Source organism: Ranitomeya variabilis, chromosome 4 (genome assembly GCF_051348905.1).
Source record: "Ranitomeya variabilis isolate aRanVar5 chromosome 4, aRanVar5.hap1, whole genome shotgun sequence".
NCBI classification, from domain to species: domain Eukaryota; kingdom Metazoa; phylum Chordata; class Amphibia; order Anura; family Dendrobatidae; genus Ranitomeya; species Ranitomeya variabilis.
Window position 1 is genome coordinate 25,253,351 of NC_135235.1, and position 14,417 is coordinate 25,267,767.

General features: G+C 46.8%; 1 protein-coding gene across 2 annotated transcripts in view; it reads right to left on the minus strand.

Moving 5' to 3' along the window:
* Positions 1 to 2,622: 2,622 nt before the first annotated feature.
* Positions 2,623 to 14,417, minus strand: part of RBP5 (retinol binding protein 5) — a 47,340-nt gene continuing 35,545 nt past the window's right edge. For both annotated transcript variants that reach the window (XM_077257025.1, XM_077257024.1), the window contains exons 3-4: positions 4,197 to 4,298; positions 2,623 to 3,247 (exon numbers count right to left, since the gene is read on the minus strand). In XM_077257025.1, coding sequence (XP_077113140.1) covers positions 3,197 to 3,247; positions 4,197 to 4,298 — 153 coding nt within the window. In that variant the 3' untranslated portion in view covers positions 2,623 to 3,196. The remainder of the gene's footprint in view (positions 3,248 to 4,196; positions 4,299 to 14,417) is intronic.

Consider the following 14,417-nt stretch of genomic DNA (forward strand, 5'->3'; position numbering starts at 1 on the left):
TCCAGAGCAGAGCATTGCATCTCATACCTCCACAGCAGAGCATCGCACCTCATACTTCCACAGCAGAGCATCGCACCTCATACCTCCACAGCAGAGCATTGCACCTCATACCTCCACAGCAGAGCATTGTGTCTCATACCTCCACAGCAGAGCATCGCATCTCATACCTCCACAGCAGAGCATCGCACCTCATACCTCCACAGCAGAGCATTGCACCTCATGCCTCCACAGCAGAGCATTGCACCTCATACCTCCACAGCAGAGCATTGCACCTCATACCTCCACAGCAGAGCATTGCGTCTCATATCTCCAGAGCAGAGCATCGCATCTCATACCTCCACAGCAGAGCATCGCACCTCATACTTCCACAGCAGAGCATCGCACCTCATACCTCCACAGCAGAGCATTGCACCTCATACCTCCACAACAGAGCATTGTGTCTCATACCTCCACAGCAGAGCATCGCATCTCATACCTCCACAGCAGAGCATCGCGCCTCATACCTCCACAGCAGAGCATTGCACCTCATACCTCCACAGCAGAGCATTGTGTCTCATACCTCCACAGCAGAGCATCGCACCTCATACCTCCACAGCAGAGCATTGCACCTCATACCTCCACAGCAGAGCATTGCATCTCATACCTCCACAGCAGAGCATTGCACCTCATACCTCCACAGCAGAGCATTGCATCTCATACCTCCACAGCAGAGCATCGCACCTCATACCTCCACAGCAGAGCATTGCACCTCATACCTCCACAGCAGAGCATTGCATCTCATACCTCCACAGCAGAGCATTGCTCCTCATACCTCCACAGCAGAGCATTGTGTCTCATACCTCCACAGCAGAGCATCGCGCCTCATACCTCCACAGCAGAGCATTGCACCTCATACCTCCACAGCAGAGCATTGTGTCTCATACCTCCACAGCAGAGCATCGCACCTCATACCTCCACAGCAGAGCATTGCACCTCATACCTCCACAGCAGAACATTGCACCTCATACCTCCACAGCAGAGCATTGCTCCTCATACCTCCACAGCAGAGCATTGTGTCTCATACCTCCACAGCAGAGCATCGCGCCTCATACCTCCACAGCAGAGCATCGCACCTCATTCCTCCACAGCAGAGCATTGCGTCTCATATCTCCACAGCAGAGCATCGCACCTCATACCTCCACAGCAGAGCATCGCGCCTCATACCTCCACAGCAGAGCATTGCATCTCATACCTCCACAGCAGAGCATCGCGCCTCATACCTCCACAGCAGAGCATTGCATCTCATACCTCCACAGCAGAGCATTGCGTCTCATACCTCCACAGCAGAGCATTGCACCTCATACCTCCACAGCAGAGCATTGCACCTCATACCTCCACAGCAGAGCATTGCATCTCACACCTCCACAGCAGAGCATTGCGTCTCATACCTCCACAGCAGAGCATTGCGTCTTCTGACAGGACATTATGGATTATTGGATCCATATCTGTGTCCTGGTTATTTTTCTCTCTCGGTTACTACTTACATTATCATTTTTCTGTCTGTACAGGGTGGTTTTCCCAAAAGTGAAAGTTTTCCCAGTTCACAGCAGATGATCAGTCTGGAGGAGGAGATAATGGGAGCAAAGGGGGAAAGTTTTGTGGACTTTTTAGGACTGTCTGTGCTCTCTGCTGCCCCCTGGTGTATATGTAGAAAAGTACAGGCCTTGTATTGCACAGCTGCGGTCACACTATCAGTATTTGGTCAGTATTTTACATCAGTATTTGTAAGCCAAAACCAGGAGTGGAACAATTAGAGGAAAAGTATAATAGAAACATCTGCACCACTTCTGCACTTATCACCCACTCCTGGTTTTGGCTTACAAATACTGATGTAAAATACTGACCAAATACTGATAGTGTGACGGCAGCCTAATTCTGTGTGTCCCCATTCACTAGAACAGGATACAAACGAGACCACTTAAATTACTGACCACCGAGCAGACCAATGAAATGAAGCCCTCAGACCAGACCCCCTTAAACAAGAAACTGACCCAGAACAGAAAGCCGAAACCCAAACTTCATACAGATCCCCAAAAATGTACTGACCACGGATCAGCCCCCTTATATCTGAAACTGACTGTACCCAAGACCCCTCAAATAACTCGGCCGTCAGATAAGACTCCGCAGACACTTATCTCCTTCCACTCCTGCAGATTCCTTCACTCCGTCCTCGGGCCCCACATGACGAAGGGCCCCAAATACCTGTATAGAAAATGCATCTGCATATACAGCGAGCGAAATAAGTATTGAACACGTCCCAGCCCATCCATCCATCCACACAGGCAAAGAAATCACCATAGATGTCCATAAATGATGTGCAATAATGAGAAATGACACAGGGATAAAGTATAGAACGCATGAAGAAAGAGAAGTGGCTGATAAGTGGGGAAAGAAGCAGATTTGTCTGATAAGAAACATTACAAAATTTACCCTATACTATTGATTTCTGCAAAGTTTATTACAAGTACAATAAACAACTAAAAGTTTTACGAAAAACACTTTTGTAAGACAAAATGAGCACAGAGCAGTAGTCCCAGCCAGTGAAGGATCCCCTGTAGCTCTGAAACATGATGGGAGTCGAAGTAGTTTAATCATAACTTTTATTTAAAACATTTTATTAGGTGACGCAGGAATGATGATGGTCGCTTCTTTCGTGCAAAAAAAAAATTCAGATCTTACATAATTATATGATAATCAATTTATAATAAGGAGTTCCACAACTTTCTAATATACTTTTTATTACAATTTCAGGTTCCAAGATTGCTGTCAGTGAACGGAACATTCTCAGCCGAACCTAGAAGATGAGAACCTGTCCAGACTAAGATCTAGAAAATGTTGAAACAGAATTCTAAAGTTTATTAGAACTTTGGGAAACTTTTTCCTGTACAATGATTAGGCTTTATGACAAAAAAAGGAAAACCCCGTTATACTTTTTAGATATTGGGATTTGTGTCAATCCATGACGGTGTTATAGATCTGCAGAGTATTAAGGCGAGGAGTCCACTTCTAGAGACCGGGGTCATCCTGACTATCACTGATCACTCATCGTCCTCTGGTCACCGACCTCCATTGCTTTCTCCTGAACTAGATAATAATATCCATAGAACAACAATATAGTAAAACCAAGTAAGACGTATCCTACGGACTGTCTTCCTCATTATACTCTGCGGAAGGTTTGCATACAGACTACATCCCCCGCAGTCAGCTCCTGCCAAAAGAGAAGGGGATAAAGGGTTAAAAGTTAACGACACCCAATCACTGACTACTACTGTAACCTATTTATAATAGACACATTTGCAAAAAATCTTTATTTAAAATAATCTATCAGTTTCTGTATACAGTTCCCATGCTGGCTTATGTGTCGCCATGGTGACAGACTACAAATAAACTCTGTAGTCTGATCTTGAGGTCTCGTGTTAGGGCCCCTTCACACTGTGCAATCAAAGTCTGAACGAGCGTTCGATTTGTGACGTTTATCCGTCCTCGTTCCGAGGTTGCAAAGTGTGACATGGCGTTACGATTTGCGACGCAGCCCAGCATCGTACGATGTGAAAGAAAGAGCAGAACTTTCTTTCGTCGTAAATGTCTCGCTGTGGCGGTCGAAATCGTAGTATGTGACGGCGGTCATACGAGCTCGTAATGCGACTACGTGGGTTGGGCTTCCGCATACTTGTCTCCTGATTGGGCGTGACGTTTTAGCACGCCCATGCTGGTAATACGTCACGCTCGGAGTCGTAGGACTATGGCGGTGTGAAGGGTAGCGTACGATTGCGACGCGTGACGTTCACATCGCAACTACGTCAGAAAAAGCGTTAACATCGTAGAGTGTGACCGCTGGCTACGAGCTCGTACTGCGATGTCGAATATGACGCAAATGCGTCGTAATCGTAGCAGAATCGACCAGTGTGAAGGGGCCCTTACTCTAAGTCCTTCGCCCACTTTTTATGACAACCCTTAAGTTCACTTTTTAGACACAAGCAAATTAACTCTTGGAAGGCATTTTTTAAGCCCTTTGGCAAAATGGTGCCCATCCAGCAGTCTCATCTGTCAGAGCATGTTGGGAGTTGTAGTTTATAAAAAAAAAAACAACACTATCAACAAATACTGAAGACCAAAACGGTGAGAAAAGGAATGAGAAGAGCTTAGGTCTGACGTACCACATACAGCAGATCCCCGTCCATCCACTGCTTCCAGCCACGGTTGGGCACATCGCCCTTCTGCACACACACCAGCTTATTCCCTTCCCAGGACACGGTCGTCTGTAAAAACAGATTGTGGATGGAGAATATTAATTACTGGCAAAATAAATATTACATCCGTTACATAGAAACCAACAGCAAACTGCTGCCGTCAGATCTGATCTATCCTAGATCTTCCATAATTACATGAAATTACAGTGGATCTGACTGTCTTGCTGAACCCCAGAAATGCGGATCATCTATGTCAGGGGTGGGGATCCTCCGGCCCACGGGCCCTTTGCATCCTGCGATGACATTTTCTCTGGTCCCCGGGCCACATTGCTCGTGCTGGACGCTGCGCTTTGCCAGCCGCTGTCCCTAGAATTCCTTCTTGCAATGAAAGATTGCATCCAAACATTGGCCAGTGCCATCACCTAGATGTACTTTGTGGGCAGAGATAGCGCCATGCGCTCTTGTCCCACAGGTAAAGACTTGAGCAGTAGCAGCCCCTGTGTCTCCTGTGACGTATATGCTCCATGTGACAACACCGTGTGTATTCTTAATTATGCCAGATGTATTGTTCACTAGGTCAAGGGACATGAGCCATTGTTCACATGAGACTGAACGTTGACTCTTGCTGTATGTCGACTTGTTGTATGTTGAGTTGTTGAATGCCTGCTGATTACCTATTGTATCAGCCCCAGGAGTTTATTATTCTATAAACCTTGGAGGACAAAGTATGCAGGTTAATAGAAAGCTAGCAATGAGAGATTACCTCCTCCCACCTTCCCCCAATCCCGTGGAAGAAGAGCTGTGGAGTGTAAAGGGGGGAGCTGCCTGTGTTTCCAGTGAGACTGTACAGGACAGCAGCCAAGGAACCATGGCACCAACTGGTGGAAAACAGATCTGCTCCACTGCCCACAAAGACGTTTGGAGAATCCAGGTTGGTACAATCTTGTCACCTGACCACATTTCTCACTGTACTCAGTCAGCTTTCTAAGCTTCCGCTACCCCCATCTGTGGGTGCTGCCAAAAGCGGGGTGCTACTGGTTGAGGTGGTTGGCCCTGGATGCCTCAAAGTCGCAGATGTTCTAATCCCTGGCGAGCGAGCAGAAGGGTGAGACTCTGTCATTTGTACCATCTTGGGAACTTGCTGGGACTCTACTATATGTTAATGACTGTTGGTGATCCAATAAAGTCTTACCACACCGTGTTACCCTCACCCTGTGTTATCTGAGTAGTGTTCTGCCCACAGGGAAGGAGAACGAGTATTCAGTGGGATGATCCCTGGTCCATGAAGTCTTTCTAGAGACAGCCAGACCAATGGATGAGAGCGCCCACTGACCGCCGTGTCTACAGCAACTCTTATCTGATGAATATACTCCAGTCCCAATGTCCCAATGTCTATTGCATATACTCCAAGCCCAGTGTCTCCTATGTAATGTATATGCTGAAGCCCCAGCATCTCCTATGTGATGTATATGCTCTATCCCCAGTGTATTCTATGTGATCCCTTCCCAGTGTCTCATATGTGATGGATATGCTCCAGCCCCACCGTGTCCTATGTGATGTATATGCTGCAGTCCCAGCATCTCCTATGTGAAGTATATGCTCTATCCTCTGTGTATACTATGTGATGTACAGCATGTGCTCCAGCCCCAGAGTCTCCCATGTGATGTATATGCTTCAGCCCAAGCGTTTCCTATCGGATCGATGTATATGCTCCATCCCCAGTCTCCTGTGATGTATATGCTGTAGCCCAAGTAACTCTTATGTGATGTTTATGTTCCAGTACTAGAGTCTCCTATGTGAGACACAGTATATACTTTAGCCCCAATGCCTCCTATTGTATATTCTCAAACCCCAGTGGGGTGTACTACACGGCGCGGGACACATCTTCTATACACTACACCACACGGGACACATCCTCTATATACTACACCACACGGGACACATCCTCTATATACTACACCACACGGGACACATCCTCTATATACTACACCACACGGGACACATCCTCTATATACTACACCACACGGGACACATCCTCTATATACTACACCACACGGGACACATCCTCTATATACTACACCACACGGGACACATCCTCTATATACTGCACCACACGGGACACATCCTCTATATACTACACCACACGGGACACCTCCTCTATATACTACACCACACAGGACACATCCTCTATATACTACACCACACGGGACACCTCCTCTATATACTACACCACACAGGACACATCCTCTATATACTACACCACACGGGACACATCCTCTATATACTACACCACACGGGACACATCCTCTATATACTGCACCACACGGGACACATCCTCTATATACTACACCGCACGGGACACATCCTCTATATACTGCACCACACCGGACACATCTGGAGCGCCCCCACAGCCAGGGCTACACAATCCTCAGCGCCGGGTCTCTCTTCTGGCTCTGTCGATGTCACGGTGGCTAGACCCCGGCCTGTGACCCTGCTAAGAGGGGTGTCCAATAAAGAAATAACAGTTCGGGGTGTGGTGCAAGGCGCAATCAATAACGAGGACACAGGGATGCAGTCTCTTTACCGCTTTACTGAAGGCTTCAGGATCCTCAATCCAGAGCACTGCTAACCGAGCTGGCTGAGACCGGCCGGTCCAATGGCACCTCCAGAGTTCCCTTTGCAGGTGGAAATCGGTGCCTACCAACTAGCGCCTGAATGTTGCAGTCTTCCCGTGCTGAGCACCACGGGAAAGTCCCCACAACTGTTGTGTCTGTTTCTGATGTTCCCTCACAACTGATCCTGATGTTCTTCTCCGTCCCCCAGATGATTTGGCTAGGACGCACCCGTATGACGAGTAGGCCTGGAGTTCTTCCGGGACCCTAGAGTCGCCCCTCTCCCACTGTTGCCCCCCATGTCTTCATAGGTGATTTGTGTGAGACAGCCAACCTATAATCAACTGTCCTGCCTCTGTTTGAAGTAATACTTGGAGTCAATTACTTCCTCGGCGTTCCGGCCCCTGGCTACGCGCCTCAGTAGGATGTTGCCTCGATCTTTCAGCACTACTCCTACTGGCTTATCTCCTTGTTGCTTTGATCTCGTTTCTCACTCTTCTCAATGCACCTCGCTTCTTGTCCTTTCTTGGGGTACCGCCGCAAGGAAGTGCAGGCGCGGTCCCGTAACGTTCTCTCTTGTTCGCTAGGTCCCTGCCAGGATCCCACCCCTGACAGGTACCCCCCTGAGTCTCTCCCCGCAACACCCTCTGCCACAGGATGTTGCCTGTTCAATTCCCAGTCAGCTTCTCCTCTAACTTCCTATCTAACCCCCAGTTTTACCAAGTTGTGAGGAGTGGCCTAATCATAGCACCCGTAGCTCCCCCTGGAGGCCAGACTGTGAAGTGTATTAGTGTCTGTGATATCTGGTTAGGTGAACTCCTTCAGTGCCATCAGCCGTACCGTAGCCCCCCTTAGCGGCGGAGCATCAGTACTGCAACGACCAGGACTCTGGGGCGCTGCACTCCCCCCCCCGGTTAAATCCAGTACTCCTGGACTGGGAAGAAAACAACAATACATGTCAGCAAAAAGACATACAATTTTTGGAATGCAATAACAAGTACACTTTATCAGAGCTTCCCCTTATGGGAGGTGAGGACACTTGAACGTTACAAACATGGTCAAATATTTTTTAGTAACATACTATAAATAACTTTTCTTACCCAACCGGGTATTCTACTAAGTGCAAATTTCTGAACAATAATTTAACATTGCCTATAAGGATGTACACACTGAATCCACTAAAGACCTTCTTATAGAACACTATAAGGCTAAGCAACTTTTCTTCATTTTCCATCTTTATATTCACAGGACCGCCTGTCTAATTGCCCAGGCCTACTGCCTCTCGTTCTGTTGCAGGACCGCCCCTTTCCGCCCGGGCCTACTGCCTTTCTACTACTATACACAGTATAGGACGTATCATCCATCTCTTAGTTCAAGATCACTGAGCCACCTCTGTATGGCTCCTAGGAGGACTCACTGACTAACCCCGTACGGGTTCACTTTCTGTCCTCATTCTTCTAGCAACATCATTAAACATTTCTTACAATTAACTAGCTAACTACATATAACTGTTACATGTAAACATTATTACTATTTCTGTTAAGGCATCATTATACTCTTAAGTGCTATTGGTGAACATCCCCTTTAAGAAGGGACCAAGTCTCTATGAGGTAGTGCAACTTCTCAAGCTGCAAGTCCGTATGCAGTAAGGACTCCGGTGCTGTTTCCAGGAACAGTTTCTTCGCAAAGAGTCCTTTCTTTTGTAAAACCAGTAGAGGGCACCTTTATGAAGGTGCAAACTATTTACAATTAGTTTTGTTGTGAATTCTGTTTTTGGGCTCCCTCTGGTGGTTACTGGTGGTACTGGTTGACTGTGTCTTGTTTTTTCCAGTGCACCTGTTTCCATTAGGAAATTGGGAGTCTCCTATTTAGTCTGGCTTCCCAGTCATTGTAGTGCCGGCAATCAATGTTATCAGAGCACCTTGTTGCTTGCTTCCTGCTCCAAGTCTGCAAGTCAGCTAAGTTGAATCTTTGGCTTTTTTGTGTTTGTTTTGTCCAGCATGCATTTACATATCTTGTGCGGCTGGAAGCTCTAGTGATCTGGAATTGCTACTCCTGTGTCATGAGTTGACAACGGAGTGAAGGTAATTCCAGGATGGCTGTTCAGGGTTTTGAGGTGACCGCAAAGTCCTCTTTTGTATATTCCGCTATCTAGTCAGAGGGCCTCGCTTTGCTGAATCTATATTCATACTGCGTTTGTGTTTTCCTCTTGCCTAACCGTTATTATATGTGGGGGGCTACTATAACCTTTGGGGTTTCCCTGGAGGCAAGTCAGGTCTGTGTATTCCTCTACTAGGGGTAGTTAGATCTCCGGCTGGCGCGAGGTGTCTAGAGACAACGTAGGCACACCCCCTGGCTACTTTTAGTTGCGTGTTAGGTTCAGTATCGCGGTTACCTAAGATACCATCCTTCCTAGAGCTTGTCCGTTTTTTGCCTAAGTCCCTGCCATTGGGAATCATGACAGTATTGCCGGCCTAATGTATTAAGAGTATTGGCTGAAGAAGGAGAGAAAAAAGAAGTTTCTGACACTTTTTTTTTTTTTTTACTCAGAAGTTCTGTCTAGCCATAATTGCAGTCTGCTGTTTGTTTTTTTTTTTCCTCTCCTCTTAACCCCTGAATGGCTCAGATCTCTGCTGTTGAAAAATGGATATCCAGAGTTTAGCTTCAAACCTAAATGCTCTCGCTTCTAAGGTTCAAAATATCCAAGACTATGTTATGCATGCTCCTGTGTCTGAACCCAAGATCCCTATACCCGAGTTCTTTTCTGGAGACAGATCTCGTTTTTTGAATTTTAAGCACAATTGTAAATTGTATCTTTCTCTGAGATCTCGCTCCGCTGGAGATTCCGCTCAGCAGGTTAAAATCGTTATTTCCTTGTTGCGGGGTGACCCCCAGAATTGGGCATTTGCATTGGCACCAGGGGATCCTGCGTTGCTCAGTGTGGATGCGTTTTTTCTGGCACTGGGGTTGCTCTATGAGGAACCTAATTTGGAGATTCAGGCTGAAAAGGCCTTGATAGCCCTCTCTCAAGGGCATGATGAAGCTGAAATATATTGTCAAAAATTTCGAAAATGGTCTGTGCTTACTCAGTGGAATGAGTGCGCCCTGGCGGCGAATTTCAGAGAAGGTCTCTCTGACGCCGTTAAAGATGTCATGGTGGGGTTTCCTACGCCCACAGGTCTGAATGAATCCATGACTATGGCTATTCAGATTGATCGGCGTTTGCGGGAGCGCAAACCTGTGCACCATTTGGCGGTGTCTTCTGAGCAGGCACCAGAGATTATGCAATGTGATAGAATTCTGTCCAGAAGTGAACGGCAGAATTATAGGCGCAAAAATGGGTTGTGCTTTTACTGTGGTGATTCTGCTCATGTTATATCAGCATGCTCTAAACACACAAAAAAGGTTGATAAGTCTTTTTCAATTGGCACCTTGCAATCTAAGTTTATTTTGTCTGTAACTTTGATTTGTTCATTGTCATCTATCACTGTGGATGCATATGTGGATTCTGGCGCTTCCTTGAGTCTTATGGATTGGTCCTTTGCCAGACGCTGTGGGTTTAGCCTAGAGCCTTTGGAAGTTCCTATTCCTCTGAAGGGTATCGACTCCACACCTTTGGCTAGGAATAAACCACAATTCTGGACACAAGTGACTATGTGTATGACTCCTGACCATCGGGAGGTGATTCGCTTCCTTGTGTTGCATAACTTGCATGATGTCTTAGTGCTTGGATTGCCATGGTTGCAAACTCATAATCCAGTCCTCGACTGGAAAACAATGTCTGTGTTAAGCTGGGGATGTCGGGGGGCTCATGGGGAAGTACTTTTGGTTTCCATTGCTTCATCTACTCCCTCTGAAATTCCGGCATTTTTGTCTGATTTTTGTGATGTTTTTGAGGAGCCTAAACTTGGTTCTCTTCCCCCTCACCGGGATTGTGATTGCGCTATAGAATTGATTCCTGGCAGCAAGTTTCCCAAGGGTCGTTTGTTCAATCTGTCTGTGCCTGAGCATGCTGCTATGCGAGAGTATACTAAGGAGTCCTTGGAAAAGGGACATATCCGTCCATCCTCATCCCCTTTAGGAGCAGGTTTTTTTTTCGTGGGTAAAAAAGATGGCTCCCTGAGGCCCTGTATTGATTATCGCTTGTTGAATAAGATTACAGTCAAATATCAGTATCCTTTGCCACTGTTGACTGATTTATTTGCTCGTATTAAAGGGGCAAAGTGGTTCTCTAAGGTTGATCTTCGGGGTGCGTATAATTTGGTGTGGATTAAGCAGGGAGATGAGTGGAAAACTGCATTTAATACGCCCGAGGGCCATTTTGAGTATTTGGTAATGCCTTTTGGTCTTTCTAATGCTCCTTCAGTCTTTCAGTCCTTTATGCACGATATTTTCCGTAAATACCTGGATAAATTTATGATTGTGTATTTGGATGATATTTTGATTTTTTCGGATGACTGGGAGTCGCATGTTCAACAGGTTAGGAAGGTTTTTCAGGTTTTGCGGTCCAATTCTTTGTTTGTAAAGGGTTCAAAGTGCATTTTTGGGGTTCAGAAGATCTCCTTTTTGGGGTATATTTTTTCCCCTTCTTCTGTTGAGATGGATCCTGTCAAGGTTCGGGCTATTTGTGATTGGACGCAGCCTACTTCCCTGAAGAGTCTTCAGAAGTTCTTGGGCTTTGCTAATTTCTATCGTCGATTTATAACTGGGTTTTCAAGTGTGGTTAGACCTCTGACTGATTTGACTAAGAAGGGTGCTGATGTTGCCAATTGGTCCTCTGCGGCTGTGGAGGCCTTTCGGGAGCTTAAGCGCCGCTTTTCTTCTGCCCCTGTGTTGCGTCAGCCTGATGTTTCGCTCCCTTTTCAGGTTGAGGTTGATGCTTCCGAGATTGGAGCAGGGGCGGTTTTGTCGCAGAAAGGTCCCGATTGCTCTGTGATGAGACCATGTGCATTCTTCTCTCGAAAGTTTTCGCCCGCCGAGCGAAATTATGATGTCGGTAATCGGGAGCTCTTGGCTATGAAGTGGGCATTTGAGGAGTGGCGTCATTGGCTTGAGGGTGCTAGACATCAGGTGGTGGTCTTGACTGATCACAAGAATCTGATTTACCTTGAGTCTGCCAGGCGTCTGAACCCTAGACAGGCGCGCTGGTCTTTGTTTTTCTCCCGGTTTAATTTTGTGGTTTCATACTTGCCGGGCTCGAAAAATGTGAAGGCAGATGCTCTTTCTAGGAGTTTTGAGCCTGACTCCTCTGGTGATTCTGAGCCTACGGGTATCCTTAAGGATGGAGTGATTTTGTCTGCTGTCTCCCCAGACTTGCGGCGTGCTTTGCAGGAGTTTCAGACTGATAGGCCTGATCGTTGTCCGCCTGGGAGATTGTTCGTTCCAGATGAGTGGACCAGTAGAGTCATCTCAGAGGTTCATTCTTCTGTGTTGGCAGGCCACCCTGGAATTTTTGGTACCAGAGATCTGGTGGCCAGATCCTTCTGGTGGCCTTCCTTGTCTCGGGATGTGCGTACCTTTGTGCAGTCTTGTGATGTTTGTGCTCGGGCTAAGCCTTGCTGTTCTCGGGCTAGTGGATTGTTGTTGTCCTTGCCTATTCCGAAGAGGCCGTGGACGCACATCTCTATGGACTTTATCTCGGATCTCCCGGTTTCTCAGAAATAGTCTGTCATTTGGGTGGTGTGTGACCGTTTTTCTAAGATGGTTCATTTGGTACCCTTGCCCAAATTGCCTTCTTCATCGGAGTTGGTTCCTTTGTTTTTTCAGAATGTGGTTCGTTTACATGGTATCCCGGAAAACATCGTTTCTGACAGGGGATCTCAATTTGTGTCCAGGTTCTGGCGAGCGTTCTGTGCCAGGATGGGCATTGATTTGTCTTTTTCGTCTGCGTTCCATCCCCAGACTAATGGCCAGACGGAGCGAACTAATCAGACCTTGGAGACTTATTTGAGGTGTTTTGTGTCTGCTGATCAGGATGATTGGGTCGCCTTTTTGCCGTTGGCAGAGTTTGCTCTCAATAATCGGGCCAGTTCTGCCACTCTGGTTTCTCCTTTTTTTTGCAATTCAGGGTTTCACCCTCGTTTTTCATCTGGCCAGGTGGAATCTTCGGATTGTCCTGGAGTGGACACTGTGGTGGATAGACTGCACCAGATTTGGAGTCATGTGGTGGACAATTTGAAGCTGTCTCAGGAGAAGACTCAGCAGTTTGCTAATCGTCATCGTCGTGTGGGTCATCATCTCCGTGTTGGGGACTTGGTGTGGTTGTCTTCTCGTTTTGTCCCTATGAAGGTCTCCTCTCCTAAGTTTAAGCCTCGGTTTATAGGTCCTTATAAGATTTTGGAGATTCTTAATCCTGTATCTTTTCGTTTGGATCTACCAGCATCTTTCACCATTCATAATGTCTTCCATCGGTCGTTGTTGCGGAGGTACGAGGTACCGGTTGTTCCTTCTGTTGAGCCTCCTGCTCCTGTGCTGGTGGAGGGTGAATTGGAGTATGTTGTGGAGAAGATTTTGGACTCTCGCATTTCCAGACGGAGACTTCAGTATTTGGTTAAATGGAAGGGATACGGTCAGGAGGATAATTCTTGGGTGACTGCCTCTGATGTTCATGCTTCTGATTTGGTTTGTGCCTTTCATAGGGCGCATCCAGATCGCCCTGGTGGTTCTCATGAGGGTTCGGTGCCCCCTCCTTAAGGGGGGGGGTACTGTTGTGAATTCTGTTTTTGGGCTCCCTCTGGTGGTTACTGGTGGTACTGGTTGACTGTGTCTTGTTTTTTCCAGTGCACCTGTTTCCATTAGGAAATTGGGAGTCTCCTATTTAGCCTGGCTTCCCAGTCATTGTAGTGCCGGCAATCAATGTTATCAGAGCACCTTGTTGCTTGCTTCCTGCTCCAAGTCTGCAAGTCAGCTAAGTTGAATCTTTGGTTTTTTTGTGTTTGTTTTGTCCAGCATGCATTTACATATCTTGTGCGGCTGGAAGCTCTAGTGATCTGGAATTGCTACTCCTGTGTCATGAGTTGACAACGGAGTGAAGGTATTTCCAGGATGGCTGTTCAGGGTTTTGAGGTGACCGCGAAGTCCTCTTTTGTATATTCCGCTATCTAGTCAGAGGGCCTCGCTTTGCTGAATCTATATTCATACTGCGTTTGTGTTTTCCTCTTGCCTAACCGTTATTATATGTGGGGGGCTACTATAACCTTTGGGGTTTCCCTGGAGGCAAGTCAGGTCTGTGTATTCCTCTACTAGGGGTAGTTAGATCTCCGGCTGGTGCAAGGTGTCTAGAGACAACGTAGGCACACCCCCTGGCTACTTTTAGTTGCGTGTTAGGTTCAGTATCGCGGTTACCTAAGATACCATCCTTCCTAGAGCTTGTCCGTTTTTTGCCTAAGTCCCTGCCATTGGGAATCATGACAGAGTTTGTAATCATGCAGTGTTCATGATCCAGCAGTTCTTTCAACAATGATAAAACAGGAAACAAAAACAAAAAGCAGAGGAAGGGATCCCGGGTAAACAAAGGGATCCCTTTAAGAGTTTAACCCTAGTCGGGTTGTAACAGCAGGAAGACACATCAAAAGAC